The 23,431-nt window shown below is 34.3% G+C and overlaps 1 protein-coding gene across 1 annotated transcript; it reads left to right on the top strand.

The window, feature by feature from the left end:
• Positions 1 to 1,291: 1,291 nt before the first annotated feature.
• RpS4 (ribosomal protein S4) lies at positions 1,292 to 18,175 on the top strand. Its single transcript, XM_089104213.1, has 6 exons — positions 1,292 to 1,381; positions 6,090 to 6,348; positions 8,415 to 8,512; positions 11,295 to 11,466; positions 15,271 to 15,400; positions 17,976 to 18,175. Exons 1-6 carry the CDS (start codon positions 1,379 to 1,381, stop codon positions 18,100 to 18,102), a joined length of 789 nt encoding a protein of 262 aa, XP_088960339.1. The 5' UTR covers positions 1,292 to 1,378; the 3' UTR covers positions 18,103 to 18,175.
• The last annotated feature ends 5,256 nt before the right edge of the window (positions 18,176 to 23,431 follow it).

The following is a 23,431-nucleotide window of genomic DNA, read 5'->3' as shown; positions in this document are numbered from 1 at the left end:
CGCCGCTGATTGTCTCAAGAGGCGCACCACCGGTTGACACCAATTTTTCTTATGATACACCAAATTATATTTTAACTGTAATTCTATTTCTATAGGATTTTCAAACCTATCCAAAACACGACAAGCGACGCATCGCTCAAGTAAAAACAAAACCCAATAACCTGTAGGATAAAAATTATTTTTTTCTGATTTTTTAATCTCTCGCTTTTCAATAAACGGTAGCGTTCACTTCCCTCCGTGTCCGTATTATCCTGTCGCTTTTCATTGTGCTCAATGAAACCGATTTTCAATAGCTCATGTTTGACACGCAACACGCCTTATTTGTCGTTCGTTTTGATTTGCTATTGAGAGGGAAGCATGAAAGCATGGAAATTAAAAATTAAAAGACTCGCTGCAGGCAAAAAAGTATCTTTAGTACATCTGCTTTGCTTTCTTAGAAGCTCTTTTAAGTCTTTTAATGCCTATATTATGTAATTATCTTTTTCTGGCACAGTTTAAATTATGTGTCAAAAGCAAAGTGGAATACCACATATTGATGTGCCTCCTACTTGGTCCTAGTCCTAGACCACTGATTCTCCTATTCATCCATGTTAAGACAAAGCATAGCAGACCGATTAAAACGTGTTTCAATGTAACATGGACATGGCGCCCAAATAGCGCGCTGCCGAAAATTTTCTTTTTTTACTATAATGGATACACGCCACAGAATATTTTTCTACACCTTCACGTCTTTCATCGGCGGCACCCCACCGATAAATCGGCAATGCGTCGGGGTCTACCACTTACAAGTATGTGTTCTTTTGGTATCTGTACAGAATATCTCTATTCTCTAAAAAAAATTGATTTTTTTTTTTTAACACCAGTATAATAAAAATTATATCTTTTCTAGTGCTCTCAAGGTTAAAGCGGGTAAATTACACAATTTTTGATTTTTCGCTTGTTTATCGACGTTTTCCCCAGACGTTTTCCGAAAATTTTCTTTTTTTACTGTAATGGATACACGCCACTGAATATTTTTCTACGCCTTCACGTCTTTCATCGGCGGCACCCCACCGATAAATCGGCAATGCGTCGGGGTCTACCACTTACAAGTATGTGTTCTTTTGGTATCTGTACAGAATATCTCTATTCAATAAAAAAAATTGATTTTTTTTTTTTTTTTTAACACCAGTATAATAAAAATTATATCTTTTCTAGTGCTCTCAAGGTTAAAGCGGGTAAATTACACAATTTGTGATTTTTCGCTTGTTTATCGACGTTTTCCCCAGATTTTAGTGACTTCATTTTCGGTCAAAACTCAACCCTGGTTTTACAGCCACAAGGCTTTTCAGAAGAAACTAATATGTGCTAAACCTACTTTGGAAAATAATAGATCAAGATGGTGCGTTATCCTTCATAATCTCTCTTTTGGCTATCATTAAGACAAATCTTACCAGAAATTATAAAATACTTATTGCTAACTCTACCGCATTCCAATGTTTCTTCGCCATTATGTTATGGTGAAAAATTGGTGGGTAGTTTGTATTCTTTAAGTGAACTTACATTGCTTTTAGCCTGGTGATGTCGATTTTCAAAATGACACCATCATCCATCCTTAAGAGACTATCCGCTTTTTAGGTGAGATAAAAGCTTTTTGCTCTGTTGCTTATCCAATATGTAGCCTAGTTTTAGTAGGATTTTACCAAAAAGGGCATTGAATGGTGTATTCACCTTTGTCCTAACTCAATAATATGATTTTGTAGATATTGACCCATACTTTAGCCTTTAGATCTATCCCTGAAAGTTTCATTTTCCTAACCAAACTCCTTTCCATGATAGCCAAAAGTAGCTTTATTTGGGCAAAACTTTCAACATTGTAATCCATATTTTTACTGTCACAAGATAATGGATGAGATAAGTGGGGCAATTGCCTTAGTTTGCGTCACTATTATGACTGGTGTTGCACATTTGCCTAAAATGAAAAAAAAAACAATTAATGAGAAAAATTAAATTTCAGTTTAAAAATGTAAACATAGATGAGGAAAGTATTGGAACTTGACACATTCTGATTGGCTGTAATTGAAAATCCTAGACATTGAGTTCTAGACTAGCCAAGCGCCTTGTCTAGCTAAGCACCAAATTTTACTTGTGAACAGTTGTTGCCCAGACATTGAATTCTGGCTAGACATAGGATTCTAGCTAGACACACTTGTGAATGCTGATTTGCACATTAGGGGAGTGGGGGTAATTTTATTTCTAATTTACATAAAAGGTATGTTAAAAAGTTCCCCCCACCCCTCTAATGTGCAAATGTTTTCTCATACTTTTTTCATAGGTGAGTTGGGGCTAGAATTCATTTCAGAAAAAAATGATTGTTATACTTACAAAGGGCATACAAAAAGGCATTAAGTGGTATATTTGCTTTATTTGCAAGTCAATAATATGATATGGTAAAAATTTACCCTTTAGCCACTTTTGGCTACCTTGGAAAGGGGTTAGGTTAGGGAAATGAAACTTTCAGGGTTGGGTCTACAGGCTAAAGTATGTCCTGGGAAGGTATTTTGAAATACCTACATCCACTCCTTCTCCCTTTAGAGGGTCCTGAAATTTGCCTACATTAAAATTTTGAAAAACCAAAATTTTACCTTAATTTTCAGTTAAGTTTCTTTATCTCTGTCTTTAGTTCTGAAAATGTAATTCCTGTTATTTGAGTAGGATTTTTAGCCATATCAATGTTTTTTTGTGTTTTATTTAGGAAATGTATTTGCATATCTTTAGAACCTTATAACATGGGATTAAGCAAAGTTGAGAAGCTGAAAACAATTTTGTTATAGTTCATTTTAGCAAAAAATCTATTTTTCAAGGTTTCACTCTTATGTAATTTTTGGCCATTCATAATATTGACATACAAATAAAGTAAACATACTATTTGATGCCTTTTTTTATGCTCTTTCCAAACATAATAATCATTTTTGTTGGAAATGAATTTTACCCCCACCCCTGTATATACCAATTTAGGGTATATGTTTGCACATTACAGGGTGGTGATAAAGTTTATGTCTGATGCAAATGAGAGGTAAGTTTAAACTTTACCCCCCCCCCCCTCAATATGCAAATATAAACCCTGAATTGGTATATATAGGGGTGGGGGTAAAATTCATTTCTGACAAAAATGATTTGTTATATTCACAAATAGCATAAAAAAGGCATCAAGTAGTATGTTCACTTTATTTGTAAGTCAATAATATGAACTGTCAAAATTTTACCCACTTTTACACACCAATTTTTAAAGGTCAGGACCCTCTAGAGAGAGAAGGAGTAGAGGTGGGTACTTCCAAATACTTTCCTGGGACATACTTTAGCCTTTAGACCCATCCCTGAAAGTTTCAGTTTCCTAACCTAGCCCCTTTCCAAGATGGCAAAAAGTAGCTGAAGTAGAATTATACCAAAATTTCAAAATGCATAGATAATATATAATTTCAGTCTTATTTTTTCACATTAAGGGGGGAAGGTAAAATATAGAATTACAGTTAAAATGTAATTTGGTGTATTATGAAATAAGAATTGTTAATTTAGTTTTCAACATAATTTTAATTAAACTTTCATAAGATGAAAGTGAATACAGCACTTGATGCCTTTTCTTATGCTCTTTTCTGGGGGAAATTCCATTTTAAGCCTTAATGGAGCCACAAAAGGGAAAACACCCCACAGTAGGCTAACAAAAAGTTTAAAAACTTGCTTCTGCAAAAAAATTGTTTAGCAAGGAAAAATTGTCATTAGCAGCTGATTCAATAAAGGTAATTTTTCTTAGTCTTCCTACTGAATTGTTATCTTAAAAATGAACTTGCAGATATTTATAAAAAGAGTATGGCAACCCTAGAAAATGACATCACAACAAACCTGATGTCATTATTTAGGGGTTTCTAGTTCTTTCAAAATTCCTCCAAATTTATTTTCAAAATAACACTTTACTGTCAAGACTAAGGAAAATATTAGTTACCCTTTCTGAATCAGCTACAAATTGCTACTTATTCTCACTAGCCAGTTCTTTTTAAACAAGCTTTTAAACTTTTGATTATTATGGACTGTTTTTAGCCCCTTTAACCCTTTAATGGCTTGCAATTTAATTTACCACAAAAGCTACATCATGTTACATCATGTAACAGGCTATTCACTTTCATCCTAGCTGGATTATATTGTAAACTGAAAATTTACCAAATGGTTTACTAAACAGGTTTTATTCTCAACAGCCTCTAGGCTTTTAACCTTCAAAATTCTGAAAACTACTTTCTAACAATCACAAATGGTTCTTGCTTCTAGTCCTGGTCCATTTTTCCATATTTTGATTTTTCAACTGATTTCACCAGGAGCAACTTTCTCAGTAAGCTCCTTTTAAAGATCATTATACTTCTTCTTCTCAGCCAACTCTCCATTGGTTCTGTCATGTGCAACACAGAAGTTTGGTATGTTAGCCTTAATATTCTCAATCCTGCTCACAAGAAAAAAAGCTGCTATATTACAATCAAGGGAAAATCACCATCACTGGTCTACTTCTACTCCCTTGTTTTTGTCCCAAGCATACAGAGAATACACACTTAGCTGGACACTCACTCAGCAGAACTTCATTGGTATACTTAAGATCACTTTCATTCTGAGCTTTCTTGTTTATTGCACTCCTCTCCTCCAAGTCACCAAGTCCACGATGAGTTACTTGACTTGCAACTATAGAAATCTGCTGGTCCAAAACCAAACTAATCTGGCTAGAAAGTTTGTTGAGCAGGTCAGATTTCACTTTAGGGATAACTTGTTATACTACTAAGGTAACCTTGTTCTTCAGATCTGACCAAGAACACTTTTCCTGTAGTTCAGTTTCCAAGACCTGGATTTTTTCACTGAGATGTTTAAGAAGTGCCTGAAGTTGAGCATTCAATTCCCCCTTCAAGTTCAATTGGAATTTTGCAAAAGAGTCAGTTACAATTCTCTGAATGACCTCTGGCAAAGCAGCTGTTCCTTGACTGTTTTATATGGACTGTAATATTTTAGTTTAAAGATTGCATTTTAATGTGAGTTCTTTTATATTCGTTTTTTTCTGCATTTGTTTTGCTGAGGACAGCCCTTGGATGTAGGGTTGAAATATTAATTTAAAGTTGCATTCCACTGTCTTATATAAAAATTAAAAAAAAAATCCCTATTGTTCTACTTGTTGGTTATAAAGGTAGGGTTGTTGTAAGGAAAGATTTAAGAGAAACAGGAACTTCTTGAGTGGGTGTAAAGAGGAGCTTTGAACAGATTGGGGGGGGGGGGGGGAGTATCTGTAGCTGTGTTGGCCACAAGCAGCTTGGTGCTGCAGGGAGTTGTTATAAATGGTAGTAGTATTGACTGCAAAATTGAACTACAATCAAAACCTGAGTATAAATGCCTAAATTTTACTAAAAATGTAGCCCCAAAATAGAATGAAAAAGCTGATACATTTTTTTTGTTATGGGTTAGTATTGTTGTAGGGTTATTGTTATGAGTTTTTGCTGATGATACTTTGGACACCAATGGTTTGAAGCATAGGTTCACACAAGCCCCTCATTTGAAGGGGATATCAAGGATTTGTCTGGGTTGCCATATAATAATTCACAAGTTTGATGGCAGTTCTACTTTGTCTACTTTTTTGGCAAACAACTATAGCTTAAAGTAGTGATATACACAAATAAAAATTGTGAAGGATGTTAGAGAATTTTTCACTAGAGTGAGGGGGTCAGAGTGGTAAAATAATGTAATCCAGTCCCAAATTAACCAATTATTTCAAGAAGGTCCTTCAAAGTAATTTTGAAGGACCTTCTTGTTCTCTGTGAACAAGCACCTCAAATAAATTTCAATAGACAGAATTATTGCACCTTCAATATAACTGTGTTTTGGAAGCCTTGCACTATCTCCAGTAAGAGATATTGTTATAAGGAATTTTTTGTGAAAAATCCAAGTTTTATAAGAGTTAAGATTTTAAAATAAGATTACTCCTTTAACATGTCCTGTGGGCTTAGAACGCTTTGTAGTTCTTCATTAGTATAAGTCCTGGTTTTGCTGTGAACACAATTTTTTATATTTATTTTTATTGGCTATAGGCACGAGGCCCAAAGAAGCATTTGAAACGTTTGGCTGCACCAAAAGCATGGATGTTGGATAAACTTGGGGGTGTGTTTGCCCCCCGTCCATCCACTGGTCCCCATAAACTTAGAGAATCTTTGCCATTGATTGTGTTCCTCCGTAATAGGCTAAAGTATGCCTTGACTGGTGCTGAAGTAACTAAGATTGTAATGCAGAGGCTGATCAAAGTTGATGGAAAAGTCAGAACTGATTCTAATTTCCCAGCTGGGTTCATGGGTATGTTTTTATCTTCTTCCTTTTTTGTCTTAAGTGTTCAAGGTATATTAGTTTGTAAAATGTGAAATTTATCTGAAAATGGGGTAGTTATCAAGATGATCTTTTTTCATTTTATGTATATGTACATTCAGCAATGGGAGGGGGGTGAACTACCTCTGACCACTACTACTACTTTCAACCCTGTGGAAGACCAAGCCAATTGAGGCCAACACAGGGTCACAAGCTCCTCCATCACTGCAAACTATTCAAAGCTTCACTCTTTTCCCTCTCATAAAGTTGTAAGATCCTTTAAACCTTTCTTGTGACCTTTTTCAGTCCCATTTTTGGACAACCTGATTTTATTCCTCTTGAAAACATTTAACAAGACTTCCTCAACCATTCAAAGTGTTCATGTTTCAGAGCCATATTTGACCACTCTTGTTACTAGTGCTTCCAATAATCTGATATAAGTTCCTTTTTTCTATTGTTCCAAGCTTTTTTCAGCTGCAAAACCTGAATATTTTTATCTTTGTATTGGGTACAATGCTCCCCCACAGTCATTACAATGTAATGACTATATTACACTGTAATACATAGAAATACAATAATCTACTATCATACTTCTGTGTCTTATCTGCCTCCTAGAGGTTGTTTCCATGTAACATGCTATTGTATGCCTGACTGGTGCTGAGGTAACCAACATTCTAACTTGTTTAAGGGTGTTTTTGTGCCTTTAGGGTTCACAGTTTTTTGGCTCTTAGTTAATAAATGAGTAAATTTGTAATTTCTTATGTGCAATACTATGTGTCTGATCAGTCATGTTATCAAGATTATCTTTACATTTTATTGCGTGTATATTTGTAGATTCGAATTGGGAGAGGAAAGGTGGACATTAACCTTTGCTAGAGATCATTCCCAAGAATCAACATCTCTTTGCAATCCAAGAAGACAAGGAATTGAAAAGTTTTCTTGTAAGGGGAAGAAATAAAAAACATGTTTGTTCTTAGGGTAAAATTATCTTTGAAGTATTTCAAACCTCTGTGTAGCTATTGTATAACTGCAGCTTCAACATGCTTGTACACAAGATGCTTGTGTTTTTTTTTGTTCTTTTTTTTAATTTGTCATTACTTGCAATTTCTTAAGATTCTTATCATAATATATGCTTGAGATATATACAGTCACTATTGCTTTGAAACCAAAAATCATCACAAGGTAAAGACCTTGTAAGATAAAAAAATGTTTTATTTCACTTGACCAACACAATATCCCATTGAATCTGTCAAGTTTACCATAAGGTTCAAGACCTGTGATGAGTCAAGTTGTTGGTGTACAATTGAGCAGATACACCTTTAAATCTACTCACTTTGTTACCTACAAGAAATTAGGAAGTGAAGAGTTGGCATAACAAGTATCATTTATCTCATTTTTTGCTGTTTCTTTCTTTTTTCTCATTTGTAATAAATTTTATAATTGTGTGATTAATGTTTTTATAAGTAGGAAACTTAGTCGTTTTTTGTTTGTTCTTCTTACTGTATTTGTAAGTTACTGTCTTAATTTAATCAAACTAGTTTGTATGGGAGGTTGAAGTTACTTTATACCAGTTATGCTCAATACCAGCTGAGTCAGTACTCCCTGTTGTCAACTACATTGTAACTGACTAGGGGCAAAATGTTCACAGGAAAAGTGCAGAAACTTGTAAAAATTTTAAATGACAAATAATTGTTGATTTGTCCCATTTGCTTTCAGGTTTACATAATAGCATGCTAATGAGTTTAGGCAAATAAGAATAGTTTCCCTATTCTGTGGTTTTATTTGACTTATTTTCATAAAAAGAAAGGCTCATTAAAATAAAAAAAACTTGGAGATTTTTCTATGCTGCCAATTCTACTAGCCTTCAATACAGTACTGTCACCCGTTTTTGTAATGCTACCATTGTTTGTATTGATCTGAAATGATGCTTATCAGGTATAATCAGCTGATTTTTTTGATTGAAATTCTTTATCTCTGACTTCGTATTCTCAATATGTTTTTTGAAATGTGTAATCTATTTTTTCTAATATATTTTTCTTTTATTTTTTACAACATAGATGTAATTAGCATTGACAAAACCAATGAAAACTTCCGTCTAATTTACGATGTTAAAGGACGATTTGCCATCCATAGGATCACAGCTGAAGAGGCCAAGGCAAGTTTTAAGATTTCCTTGTTTTTGTGTTTTTGATTGTTTTTTTGTTTTTTTTTTTTTTTTTTTTTTTTTTGAGTAGCTGGTAGAATTTGTCTTTATGCTAAAAGGTAGGTAAGGCTAAATCAAACAGTTCATGGTAACAAACTGTAAGTAAGGAGCAACCTGACTCAAAAGTAACAGAAACTCTAAAAAACGAAATTTTGATACCAATAGATACATCAAAATTGGATTTTTATGCTGATTTCAAATTTATATATTTCATCAAGTTTAGTCTTACTCATCTGAAGTTCAAGCCTGAAAAACATTGGCTTATTTTCGGAAAAAGGGGGAAAGACCCCCTAAAGGTCATTGATTCTTAATGAAAATCTCACCATCAGATTCAGTGTATCAGAGAACCCTATTGTAGTGGTTTTACTCTATCTGCAAAAATGTCGTGAATTTTTTGTCAAAAGAAAGATCACAGATGCGTGATTGTATTGATCCAATGGTCCTAAAATGTCGTGAGAGGGCTCATTTGAATGCAAATTAAAAGTTCTAGTGCCATTTTTAAGTGACCAAAAAATTGGAGGGCAACTAGGCTCCCTCCCACGCTCATTTGTTTCCCAACGTCACCAAATCAAAATTTCGAGATAGTCATTTTGTTCAACAGTCGAAAAATCTAATAACTATGTCTGAGGACGACTTAGTCCCCCACAGTCCCCGGGGGAACAGCTGCAAGTTATGAACATTACCTATTGTTTACATACATCATTGGTTATTAGGAAGTTTACAGACGTTTCCAGGGGGGATTTTTTTGATCGGTTGTTGGAGGGGTTACATGGGAAGATCTTTCCATGGGGGAAGAGAATTTTCTATGAAGGGGGTGCCAGTTTTTCCAGCATTAGTTGAAAAATGCTCAGAAATTAAATAAAAAAACAGTTTTTTAACTGAAAGAAAGGAGCAATATTCAAACTTGAAACAAACAGAAATTATTATATATATGAGGGGTTTCGCCCCCTTGCCCAATACCTTGCTCTTTACGCTAAAGTAAATACTTTCTAAGACCACACTGGCTATACATGATGTATGAAGCTAAGAGAGGAAAGGAAATAATAAATGATAAATAAAACCGAAAAAGGGTGAGAAACGAGGATTTTGTCAGTCTGTGGTAAAATATGAAGACGAAAAACCAGCAAATATTTCAAGGACCTCTGCCAAGTCGTCCTCAGTGCTAAAGAAAAAAAAATGAATCTAACCTTTTAGAGTTCACTACACAAGATCCGAACAAACACTGAATGAAAGACCAAAACCGAATCCAATGAAAAAAAAGGATGTTACTGAAGAGATTGTGTAAGAATCTTTTGCCTAGCAATACTTTTTGCTCTTTTGCCATTTCGGTTCTCATTAGATATGTTGATAGGTTCTCTTAAATTTGATTGGGTGCCAATATCAAAAGAGTCTTTTAGTATTAAATTGTTATAAATTGGGCTTAATGAAATGTGTCCGGTGTCCCTATTTATAGCCAAATTCCTGTTTATATATATTTTTTTTTATCTCAATAACCTCTTTGAAAGATTGTGGTATGCCATTTACAGTAGATATTAAAGCGGCCTCCTCAAAAAGAACAAGATGTGTAGGATTTTCGAAAATATGCTGGGCCAATGCAGAATCAAATTTGTCATTTTTATTTTTCAGTCTCAAGGATTTATCTATTGAAGTTTTGCGTTCATGCAAACGTTCACCATGTTGTTGATGGGTCATACCAATGTAAAATTTCCCAAATGAATACGGGACTTGTAGACACCACTACCCGGTTCATGGTCAGTTTTATCATTTCCTGAGTTGAAAAAATGTTCAACTTTTTGTTCACTTTTGAAAGAAACAGAGAGATTGTGTTTGTTTAAAAATTTTCCAAGTTTATCACTAAGTTTTGACATGTATGGTAGAGTGGTGAAAGTTTTTTTTCTTAATTGCCGGAACAACTGAATCAAGGGGGACAGGCTCCCTATTTTCTTGTTTTATCTTTTTTAATCGTCTATCTCTGATATTTTCAATAAGGTTTATTGGGTAGCCATTGCAAATAAAAAATTTGTATTTGCAATTTTTTACTTTATTTATTTGGAATTTGCAATTTTATTTATTTTGGAATTTTTTATTTTCAATTTTAATTTTTTATAAAATTATTTTTATTTGGGTATCTTGTTTGAGTTTTCATCTTTTGCTGGTCATTCCAAGATTTTCAAGCAATATTGCCAGGGTGCAAAAATCCAAGAAAACTTTTGGGCTGTTATTAATTGCAATTTACCCCATTATACTGAATCCATAGATAATTAAGCATGAGGTGAGGACCATCATGGTGGTCTACCTCAGTACATAGATAAATGAGGATGAACCAAAATGAAAAATTGTGTAATTTTTTTCAATGCTTGAAACTATTCTTCTGTGTAGCTCTACTTTTTGGAAGGAAATTGAATAGAAGGGAAATTGTGATCTTTGATCCGAGCAATATAGAGATTAAAGACTATTGGTGCCATTAATATTGGTGATTAACAACCAATGGCAGCACAGCGTTGCCCAACCAGATTCATAGCTATGGCTTTTAATTAGCTGCCCAGTTCTGTTAGAAGGGTTTAATTTCGACAGGGTCTTCCTTAGATAGTTTAATTGCTTTAGGTTTGTATGATGTTTCATCAGGTATAATCAGCTGACTTACAGTGATTACAATATTTTGTCTGACCTTAAATGTGCTTAAACGTTATTGTTAAAGTTTTCTATTCGTATTAACAAGGTTGTTTTCTCTTAGTATAAATTGTGCAAAGTCAAGAAAGTAGCAACTGGGCCCAAAGGAATTCCCTACATTTGCACTCATGACGGTAGAACAATCCGGTATCCGGATCCTCTGGTTAAAGTTAATGATTCAGTTCAGTTAGACATAGCTACTGGAAAAATGACTGATTTTATTAAATTCGATTCAGGTTAGTTTATGTTTTCTGGACTTTAGAATTTGTATTTAATTCATACAAGTGTCTGTCAATGGACTACTGGATAGAAGAAATGTTTCATATGCTAATTAATAAGAAATTAATCCAGTCTTTTGTGTGTCAATGGAAATAGTGGTGCTGATTAGGTGGGATTCCTGCTACATTTTGAAAAATATTTTTGTATTTTTTAAAGTGATTTAAAAGATAATATTTTGATATATAGATATATTTCTCACAAAAGCCCTATGGGCCATGGATAATACAAATACAACGAAACGCATAAAACATAATAATAAGTTCAAACATAATAATAACATTTTTGAAAATAACACTGCGATAGAAAACCCTCCCTATGTCTCATCCCCACACTCACAAAATTTCCCAAATTTCTAATATCCACTTTGCAACTACTTCCGATTTTATTTTCTAAACACCTTCTATCCATAACTTCCCTCCCAAAAATTCTCCTCCTAAGTACCTTCAGTTCTTCACAATAACACAAAATGTTCTAAATCTTCAGACTACCCGCACATAAGACAAGAGAATGGAACACTCCTAACCTTCTTCTCCCCCCAAGCGGCATAGAATGCCGCTATATTTTATTTGCCACATATTTTATATAATATCCCTGTCCTATATTTTGAAAATACGCTTTTTTGTTTCTTCATTTCAACCAAATGACGAAAATCCTCCTCCCTCCCGCCTCCTGTGTCTTCATGAATTGTTGCTACTAATGGAGAAGATGTTGTGAATTAAGAACTGTGGTGCTATTCTTTTTTTGTTAAATTTTGCACCTGAATTAAGATGAAACACAGCATCTAATAAAAGAAGGGAGGCAGTAAAGCAAGAGTAATACAATTGGTGGGGAAAACAATGAGATACTTTGTTTGGTAATTTTGTGTTGAAATATTTGGTTGTGTTGCTCTCTTAGTTTCTTTTTTTTTCTTTTATTTATTCAATTTACTGTATCTTTGAAATGTATCTTGTAACTGTATTTTGTACCTTTTGACTTCTGGCCTGAAAGTCGGGCGATATTTCACTTTAAACTCTATCGACACACCATGATCAATTGTGTTTTAAATTTGGTGTCGGTATTTTGGAAAATCCACGGCTTCGTGAAATCCTCCCCCCCCCCCCTGAGCACCTCCCGTCTCGCCAAAGGCTCCCGCAAAATGTAGCTCAACCGATACCAAAAGTTCAGCCGGTACCAGCACCGCATATGCGGTATGCAAGTAGTTTTGTTCCCTCCTTCGTCAAGATTTTTAATTCTGAATCTACTCGTCAATAATTGTATATTTTTATTTTCTTTAGTTCATTATTCTTTTTATTCGCTTGACTCTGTTCGACTCTTTAGTTTGAATCTGATATTTCGAATCAATGTATATTTTTGCATGACGATGGCTATGGCTGTGATTTTCATATGTTTTATGTGTTTAGTGTCTTATTACAAAAACTGCCACTGATCGGCTTGACTGTTTTATGGCGTTTGATAATAAAATCGTTATTTATTATTATTATTATTATTAATTAAATATAAAGCCACAGCTGGATAAACTATGACGCTGGCTAAGAAGGTGTTCGTTAATTAAAAACTGCGTTCGTTAATTAAAGTTGTAAATTCAAAACTGCGGTGCTATTCTTTTTTTATATTAAATTTTGCACCTGAATTAAGATGAAACACAGCATCTAATAAAAGAAGGGAGGCAGGAAAAGCGAAAGTAATACAATTATTGAGAAAAACAATGAGATACTTTGTTTGGAACTTTGTGTTGAAATATTTGGTGGTAGGAATATGAGAAGCAGACAGAAAAAATTAAATGAAAATAATTTTGCCTCAGGATGAACTGGTTATTTTGTGCCTGGCCATCCAGTTCTATTTGATGAATTTTCTATGATATATTGCAGCCATGATAGGCAGCAAATGTATCCATAGTATGTATCAGTCCTTGAAAAACTTTGCTTAGCAAACTTGATATTTTTAGCAAACAGAGTACAAAATTCTCTTACTTTTGTATTCTAAATTGAAGGAAAAAGAAACAGTTTAAAAAAATTCTTTTTCCATCATCTTTTTTTTTCGTTGAAAATGGAAATATCCAGCAATATCTAAATAAAAAAAATTAAAAATTTCTATTGTAAATGTAAATTCGTTTTCTAAAATAGAAGTATATATGTTTGTTTTTTTTTTCGAAATTTGCACTTTTTTTAATCTTAACCTTATCTATCCATGGCAGTTATGTGGATATTTTGGTTATTTTGGGCCTTTTTCTTAAGTAATGGACAATCATGTCCATTGTTCAAGAGTATGGCCCTTGTTCAACAATATGTTTGTTAAGTCAATAGGCAAATTAGTGCTTTTCTTTTCGGATTATCCTGTTTCTATATATATAAAAAAATGGTTACTAGTTTACTTCTAAATTTTATTTAATTATTTCTTTTAGATTTTTTGGACGAATTTGTTTTTTGACCTTTTTCTTTGGTAATGCACAATCATATCCATTGATAATTTTTTTTTATAATTAAGTGTATGATTTTGATTTGTGGCCTTTTTCTTGGGTACTAAACAGTTATGTCCGTTGTTCAAGGGTTTGCTCTTGTTCAACTGCATGTTTGTTAAATCAATAGGAAAATTAGTGCTCTTATTTTCGGATTGTCCTATTTCTATAAATAAAAATAGTTAATATTTTACTTCTAGATTTTAAATAATTATCGATTTTTTAATTAGTTGCATGAATTTGGTCAATTTCCTACTTTTAGTTAAACACATAATGAAAAAGGTGTTTTCTTAACTGAAATAATAATAGGAAACTAAACTTAATAGATACAGAACCAGTGTTGTCAATTCGCGGGAATTTTGTGCTCTTTTTTCGGATTCTCCTATTTCTACAAAAACAAAAATAATTGGTGAGGCATACACAAGACAGGTTACAGGTTTGGATGCACAGGAAAAGGGATGTAGAGACAGGGCAGAAGACTAAAAAGAGCCATCGACACTAACTTCTGGCCCTAGCTATAGTCTATTTCAAAATTTGATTTCAGCAGAGTGTTATGTTAAAACAAAGGTGTTTAGGTTTGCACATATTAAAAATGTATAATTTTCCAGTTGTTATAAAAAAGGAAGTTGAAGTCCACAAAGTGCAGACTTCCCACCAAAGTCAATGTGTTTCCACACCAGATCACTCTAGTGGTGGAACTGGAGGCATAGTGATTACTCCCTTTTAATGGAATTGACCCTTATTAGGGTGAGGGAGGATAATTTGTCCGACGAATTGTGTGGTGAAAAATTGCGTATCACGTTTAAAACTTAAATTTTAAGTTATCTTGTTGATAGCATTAAAGTCTTATTAAGTAGTTTGACAAAAATGAAAAAAATTTCCTAATTTGACAATAGTCTCTTAATGTTCTTTGAAAGTTTCTTAAATGGAACTAGTCTTCAATTTTAATTCAATGGCTGTTTTGGTGCAAACATGCAGATAGTGCAATTTGATTTAGCCTTTTGATTATTACTCTACAGATTACTCAACTGTTTCAAAAAATAAAGCCAGATTGAAAAAATGAAGGCTCAGATTGTCTGTCCTGCAAGTGGAACAAGTCCAGTTCTAACGTTGACAAAAAGATATAAAAGTCATTGGTAGTTAATATTGTTTCATACGTACTGTATACAAAATTGTATTACTCAAATGGAACCCAAAAGTATTATGCTGTTAATAAGTTTTCTCAGGAAAGATGAAAATTGGAAATAACTGCACTGCTTGTTGTCAAGACATTTAATATTTGTATTGTATATTGACTTTGTTTCAGGAAACCTTTGTATGATCACTGGAGGCCGTAACTTGGGTCGTGTTGGCACCATTGTCAGTCGTGAAAGACACCCTGGGTCGTTTGACATCGTCCACATCAAGGATGCTCTTGGTCACACTTTTGCCACAAGGTAGCATTTTAGCTAGCATTTGTTTTCTGTACATTTTACCATGAATGTCCGAAGTACCTTTTTTCTCCTTGAATTTAGTCAGCGTTGTCAGTCAACTTTTTCAATTTAATGTAAGGTTAGATAAGATTAGGTTTGGCTAGGTGAGGTTAGATTTTTAACTTATTTCTGATATTTAGAACCAAAACTAACCTAATCTAACCTAATTTAAACTTTTAACATCATAGCTTGCATAAGACTGAAAAAGCTGACTTGCAAAGCCAATTGAATCCAAGCAGAGAAAAAGGAATTTCGAACATCCACCGATGAATGTCGACATTAACCTGATTTCGGACATTCAGGGTAACGTATACACTGTTTCCGGTTTGGTCATCTTCTTTATAGGATCTTACTTCTCATGGGCTCTTTCTCTCCTCTCTTTTAGTGCGGGGCTAGTATCAATAAAGATGGATCGATTTTTATTCATGTACAACAAATAATAAAAAATAAATGCATATATTTAATACCTCCTTCTCCGCAAGGCTCTATGGCCGGAAATGTAGGGAAAGGGAAACATAAGCTGATTCTTGTTGTTTTTTATTCAGGTACAACGAGTAATAAAAAAATAAATGCATATATTTAATACCTCCTCCCCTGCAAGGCTCTATGGCCGGAAATGTAAGGAAAGTTTAACATAAGCTGATTCTTGTTGTTTTTTATTCATGTACAACGAATAATAAAAAATAAATGCTTATATTTAATACCTCCTCACCTGCAAGGCTCTATGGCCAGAAATGTAATTAAATGGGAACATAAGCTGATTCTATTTGTTTTTTATTCATGTACAACGAATAATAAAAAATAAATGCATATATTAAATACCTCCTCCCCAGCAAGGCTCTATGGCCGGAAATGTAAGGAAAGGGTAACATAAGCTGATTCTTGTTGTTTTTTATTCATGTACAACGTATAATAAAAAATAAATGCTTATATTTAATACCTCCTCCCCTGCAAGGCTCTGGCCGGAAATGTAAGGAAAGGGTAACATAAGCTGATTCTTGTTGTTTTTTATTCATGTACAACGAATAATAAAAAATAAATGCATATATTTAATACCTCCTCCCCCGCAAGGCTCTGGCCGGAAATGTAAGGAAAGGGGAACATAAGCTGATTCTTGTTGTTTTTTATTCATGTACAACGAATAATAAAAAATAAATGCTTATATTTAATACCTCCTCCCCTGCAAGGCTCTATGGCCGGAAATGTAAGAAAAGGGTAACATAAGCTGATTCTTGTTGTTTTTTATTCATGTACAACGAATAATAAAAAATAAATGCTTATATTTAATACCTCCTCCCCCGCAAGGCTCTATGGCCGAAAATGTAGGGAAAGGGCAATAGAAGCCGATTCTTGTTGTTTTTTATTCATGTACAACGAATAATAAAAAATAAATGCATATATTTAATACCTCCTCCCCCGCAAGGCTCTATGGCCGGAAATGTAAGGAAAGGGCGAAATAAGCGCATTCTTGTTGTTTTTTTATTCATGTACAACGAATAATAAAAATAAATGCATATATTTAATACCTCCTCCTCCGCAAGGCTCTATGGCCAGAAATGTAAGGAAAGGGCAACACAAGCTGATTCTTGGTGTTTTGACGTTTATGCCTGAGAAGTTAGGCTTAAAAGTTTTGAAAGAAATGGTCTACCGAAATTAAATTATCACTTTGTCACATCGTGTATGTGATGTGCCACACGTAATCTGATATTTGTAAAATCAAGTAAAAAATTTGCTTAACAATAATAAAGTAGTTATATTGTAACAGTTAAGCATTTAATTCTTCAGCTTGTTGTAGATTGGTCCATCGGTTGACCTTTTAACTTGCCGAACCATTAAATTGTGCTAAAGCGCATTTAATTTGTATTGCCTTTCCCTGGAATTTTCTAATATAGCATATATCTATGATAAAAATTTCAGAGATCATTTGGCTTATTCAAGGAGGTATAAGGTTGTGTTATACGATTTTGACGGTTGTCTAATAGAATAGGGATGAGAACTCCATTCTAAATAGACATAGAGTAATATTTGAGGATTTGAACAAAACACGTATATAAATAATTAACTGGCTTTTCCAAAGCAAAAAAACGTTGCTGTGGCAAATATCCTTCGATTTATGAAGCATAAATATATGAAAAGGTGTGCTAGTTTTTTCATTATCTGTGGTTTTATATGAGGTATAGTGAGCTTTTTACCACTGAAGTTAGCATTTCTACAGAATTGCTCTTGTTCGATTGTAAGACTTATTTTGTACTAACAGAGTAATTGATTCAGTGCATCTATGTATACATGTATTACCATAGGTCGTAGCCAGATTTCGTTTCTCTGTTAATTTGTCCTTTTGTTTATGATTTTTTTCTGACAAAAGGTTAGGACTTAGACTGTAATTGGCTGTTATGCGACCTGGCCAAAGATGATGGGACCTGACTCCCCATGGCATTGACCTGAAAGAGCCACCCTCCCGTCCCCCAGGAAAAAATTAAATTGGGGCAGTGAAAGTATATTTCTGTTTTTGTCCTGAAACCAAATTTATTTTTTTTAGGTTGAATAACGTCTTTATTATTGGTAAAGGAACGAAGCCGTACGTTTCACTACCCCGTGACAAGGGTATTAAGCTTTCAATTTCAGAAGAAAGAATGCGGCGTCTTGCTGCTAAACAAGCAGTTTAAAGTACTCGATCATTACTGGTGTCATATTTTTGTGTGTCTTGAGCGTCATCAATAAAAATGTCACCGGAGCTGAGTTCTGTTGATTTTCGTCTTTCATTTAGCGTTTTCACCTCTTATTACGGAAGAAAAAATAAGCGTATTTCAATTTGGAAGATGGATTATTGGTAGCACACTTAATAATGGACTTTGGAAGTACTGTTCGCCATAAAATTGATAATTTGGTGAATGACAAATTAGTGTCATTGCAATGCTGAAATGACCCAGTGTGCTAAATGATATTCCATCTGCTAAAATTTTATTATTTGTAAAATATGTATCTGTGAAATTAGTTATCCGGGTGATCCAATATCAAAATTTGCAATAATTTGTTGCTAGAGTTCTCCCCTAACCTATCTATTAAACTGAATTAAAATTATCTTAAAACTTCGGAACCATCTAAGAAATTGGTTATCTAAGGATTACTGGTTGCACTGCTATAGTTTCAAACTCTTATTCAAATGCAAAAGGTTAATTTAAGAAAATCTAGCTTGTAAGAGGGGTGTTTTTTTAAGTACAGTTCCGTTTGGAGATCAGTACACAACGAAAGATTACTTTAAAATAGTAAATGTATTTTCAGGAAGTACATACTTTACTCTATGTAATGGTATAGTTGCCATGTTTGTTCAAACACCTATCATACCTCTCAACTAATTTTAAAGTGACCTCTTAATAAAAACTTGCCGGCTGATCCGATTACCAATAATTCACTGCCGCTTTTACGTCGTCATGATCATTGTAACGGTTGCCACTGAGGTGGAGAAACGGATTGGAATCACTCGGTGCAAGATTAGGACTGTAGGGTGGGTGGTCTAAAACTTCCCAGCCAAAACTGTCCAACAAATTGCGGGTCTGAAATGCAGTGTGAGGAATTGTACTGTCATGAAGAAGGACAATTCCCTTTGTCAACATACTATCTTATCTATCGCAAGTTTATTTGAAAATTTTGTTCTCATTCCCAAATTTTTTAACCAAAGCATTTAAATATTTTTTCAGAGATTGAATCACATGATAGAGGATGTTCCAATCCAATGACCAATAGGTGTTTTGTGACTGTTAACAACATAAGTCACGTTTTTTATTCAAAACCGCCCCAGGCCTTCCTCCTAAGTCCTCTTGCCGTTCTGGTAATTTGACTTACACAGGAGCTCTGGTGTCTCTTTCCTTATATTATGGGAAAAAAAACAGCCTAATTCATATTCTTACTTTTTATTGGCATTTAACTGTATTTCATAACCTTAAATTCCAAAATGGGGTTTTATTTCTTGTAAACTTCACGGATGCATATTTTTTCGCCGTGTTTCATATTTTATTTGATTCTTCCGCTAATTCCAAGAGGAGATAGGAGAAGTCACCTCAGAGTGTATTGTATTGTCATGAAGAAGGACAATTCCCTTTGTCAACATGCCATGTTTTTTATCGTTATGCAGAGCTTTCTGAGGGTTTGGCAGTGTGCTACTGCATTGATAGTGGTTCCTCATTGCATGAAGTTGACCAACAGAACATCGACGCCGTGATTATGGGCTGGCAGAGAATCTTTGGCCTTCAACTTTACAGGGGAATGTGTGTGTATCCATTTCATATTCTGTTGCCTTGATTTAGGTGTGATATGCAAAACCCATGTTTTGTCTCCAGTTCAACCGGTAGCCGCCTCAGTGGCAACCGTTACAATGAAGACGTCAACTTTTAAACGAGCAGGCGGCAAGTTTTTATGAAGAGGTTACTTTAAAACTAGTAGAGAGGTATGGTAAGTTTTTGAAAAACTAAGCAACTATGCCGAAAAATTGAGTAAAGTATGTGCATTCTGAAAACAGATTTACTTTCTTCAAATAATCTTTCGTTGTTTACTTAAGTTCAAACGGACCTTACTTAATTGGAAATCCCTCGTATTTGACAAATAACAATTTTGTTTATTCATTTCCGCCGCGTTGTCTATATTAATCATTTTGAAAATAGGATCCAGTGTCAGTGGAAAAAACATAATCAATGCTTGGCACTGTATAAGGTGGATGGTTTTAAAGTAATGCTTGGATATTTCAATCCCCTACTGACAAACATGTAAATGGGTGTACTTTATCAGGGATGACTTTTATCTTTGACGCGTTGTTTAAGAGAGCCCTGGATGGAACAGTTTGTAGTAACAAACCGTAAGGAAAAAACGACCCTTTTCAATGGAAAGGGAAACTCAAGAAACGATGTTTTGACTTCAGTATGCAACAACAAAAAATATTGTCTATTATGATTTTAAATATGCAAAAAATTAATTTTAAAGTTGCTCATAAAAAATTATTTGCATATGTGAATTCTAGAAAAGGCGGTTTGATCTTGATGAAAACTGCACAATGATTTCGACATGCATGAGAACCCTAAAGTCACCAACTACAGAAAATGTAATTCATATTTTTCCAGTGAAGCGTGGCTTACTATCCATATTTGTTATTTTCCCTAGGAAGAGCTTATGAAATCAGTAGTCGTTGATTATCGAAAGTATGCTTTTTAAATAACAAAAGAGTTTGTGCAACAATAAAGTGATGAACTCTCACATTTCGGCCCGTAAAGCAGTGATATTGGCCCCAGCATTTGAATGGATATTCTAGAGATTATAGATTTAACCTCTGAACAGTCTTTAGTAATAACACATATGCTTCTGAATTTATATGGGTTAAAGCATTCGGTATGGGTTGGTTACTGGGGGGGGGGAGAAAGCTCTTAATCTGTTTTTGAGAAGACGATAGTTAACTTCAGTTAGTGCCTCTCCTAGCAGAGTGGTTAGCATGCTAGATTTGATATCTTTTTTCCGTGAGGACAGAAGTTTTAGGCCTGGTGTTGCAGGTTATCTGGTTTGGAAAGGGGGCCAGTGGCGTGACTGTAGGCTCAGCCATAGTTTACCCGGCTCTGAATGGTTACCTGGAAAACTTCATGGAATGGGAACAGGAAGGGTGTGCGAAAGTGCAGGATGGCTGGCCCTAAACCCCCCATTGCACTTCCTGGCTGAAGGGCCATGAAACGGAGATGAGCACAGACGGTAGGGACTGTAAAGTTAAATGCTAAACCCATCAGTAGTCCGTGTTCACAGGGATAACTATCGTGTGAGACCAAACTCTTCTAATCCTTCGAATATGCCTGTGATTCCTCAGTACCCCATCCCCGTTAAGAAAGGGACTAGACAGAGAGCTATCACTTCCACAACCCTGTTCAATAATAGTGTCCTGGACTCTCATACAAAATGTCTTCCCTCTTGCATTATTGGAGGAATCGATGTGTCTCTTATTTATTATGCCGATGACATCTTGAATCTCAGCCGTACGATCCAGCGCATTGAGCAGAATTTCAAAATCCTCAAAGATGAATGTAAAAAAATCGGACTGACTTTTAATCCTGAGAAAACCGAAGTTGTCCTTTTCAAATGGTAAAATCCCTCTACTTGTCTCCTAAATATGGACGGTTCTCTTATCAAACCTGTGGACCATATTGCATACTTGGGCCTTCCAATTGGCGCATCCATCAGCCACTCAAGTCGCTTGCTAACATCTCACGTTGAGCGTAAAATTAGTGTTTCTTACGCTGGAATCGTAAAAAGCAAACTACGCTTCAACCGTTACCTTCTAGCATCCATCTGCAACGCCACAGCCCTTCCACATCTGTTTTACATTGCTCCTTTCTGGAATTTTTTTTTTCAGTTACACATAAAAAGCACCTACGATCCTTCAGATTTGCTAAGTATCTTGTAAATTTGCCTCCTTGGACAAGAAACCGTAAAATTATCCATTTGTATAAGCTTGCAGACCCAAATATTAGTATTAATAAAACTCTATCCAGTTTCAAAAGAAATTTTCATCATCCTTGGTCATCAATTTGTTCGCAATAGGTTGTTTGTATTAATGTAATGAAGAGTTTTTTTTGTCATGTATTTGAATTTTCAATGTTTGTTTGTGTTCTTTGTTTCTTTTTGTTTTCTCTAGTGATTACTCCGTCTATTGTACCTTTATTTGACGGGTAATAAATGAATAATATATATATATACATATTTAAAACACATTTTTTAACCATTTAAAACACATTATGAACTTCGTCCAGGAGTAGGCTTATCACCCTATCTTCGTACATCTGAGACTTCATGCAAGAAAATATATTTAAAACACATATTTTAACCATTTAAAACACATATTATGAACTTCGTTCAGGAGTAGGCTTATCGCCCTATCTTCGTACATCTGAGACTTCATGTAGCAATAACTTTAGCTCTTTTCAACAATTATCGTAGTTTTGCTAACTTGCGTGATTAGTTTCTATGATGCGTCAGAAACACTGCAAACTTGACTTTAGCTTCAACGGTAAATTGCAAATTCAAGCTAGAAAGTAAACTATAGAAAAATATATATGATAAAGATAATTATGGGAAAATTGATGAACATTGTCAGATGTCAGAATGTATTCAGTAATTTATTCGACAGAAGCATAAAAATAGATACATAGTCCTGAAAGCTTGACAAAACCATTTGGAGAAGTTGGCCTGAAAAGTAAAGTGGAAGTAAGAAACTGATATGGAATAAAAAGTTCTTTAAAACCAGTTTTTTTTAAGTTTGCTTCTCCGAAGATTAATTTCTTTATAATAAATCGTACCTTTCAATCTAAGGCCCTAGTTAAGTTAAGAAGCCCTCCACATTAGGAACTTGAATTATCTGTAGTAGTCTTAATATTTGGTGTGAACTTCACATTTTTTTTTCCCGCGGAATATTCCCATTTCCTTGTTTGAAATCAAATTGAACTCTAATCGAAAAGAAAAACAGGGCGTGGAAACATTGGATCACTAATAAAATTGTTTTGTAAAACGAATGGATATTTAAATGTTCATAATGTACTTTTTTTACAACAGGTATGCGACGAGGTTTAAATATAAAAAGGCAGACATTTGAACTGGTCTTTTTAAGAATTTCAAATTTATCTTCCTCATTTGAAGTGATTTTCCTTCATGAACGGTACCATTATAAATATTCCCCACATTCAGTATTATTAGAACTGATTTTCGTCACTGAAAGCCAACTAAGACCATTTTCTTTCAAACATAAAATTTTCATTGGCTGTCCGTGACAAAAATCAATTGCAATTAACAAGCATTTAACATGCTTGTTAATTTAACAATTGCAATTAACAATGAACGCAGGGATTCTCTGTGTTCTAATTATTTTAAGGCAGGATGCCATGTCTATGTTGAGGCACCTTTATGTAAATATAAAAAAAATAGATGGCTCTTTCGTCTTCCACTTAAGAAAGGAAGCAAGCAATAATGGAC

This window comes from Artemia sp. Qi Xiang Cuo, chromosome 2 (assembly GCF_049724085.1).
Source record: "Artemia sp. Qi Xiang Cuo chromosome 2, ASM4972408v1, whole genome shotgun sequence".
Taxonomy (NCBI): Eukaryota; Metazoa; Arthropoda; class Branchiopoda; order Anostraca; family Artemiidae; genus Artemia; species Artemia sp. Qi Xiang Cuo.
The sequence above is the reverse complement of the archived record's forward strand: the minus strand, read 5'-3'. Positions and strand labels throughout refer to the sequence as shown.

Bases quoted from the DNA above. Each gene is read 5' to 3' on its own strand.
- RpS4 (XM_089104213.1), top strand. The intron at 6,349-8,414 runs GTATGTTTTTAT...TTTACAACATAG, and splicing joins TTTCCCAGCTGGGTTCATGG to ATGTAATTAGCATTGACAAA. The intron at 11,467-15,270 runs GTTAGTTTATGT...ACTTTGTTTCAG, and splicing joins TTTTATTAAATTCGATTCAG to GAAACCTTTGTATGATCACT.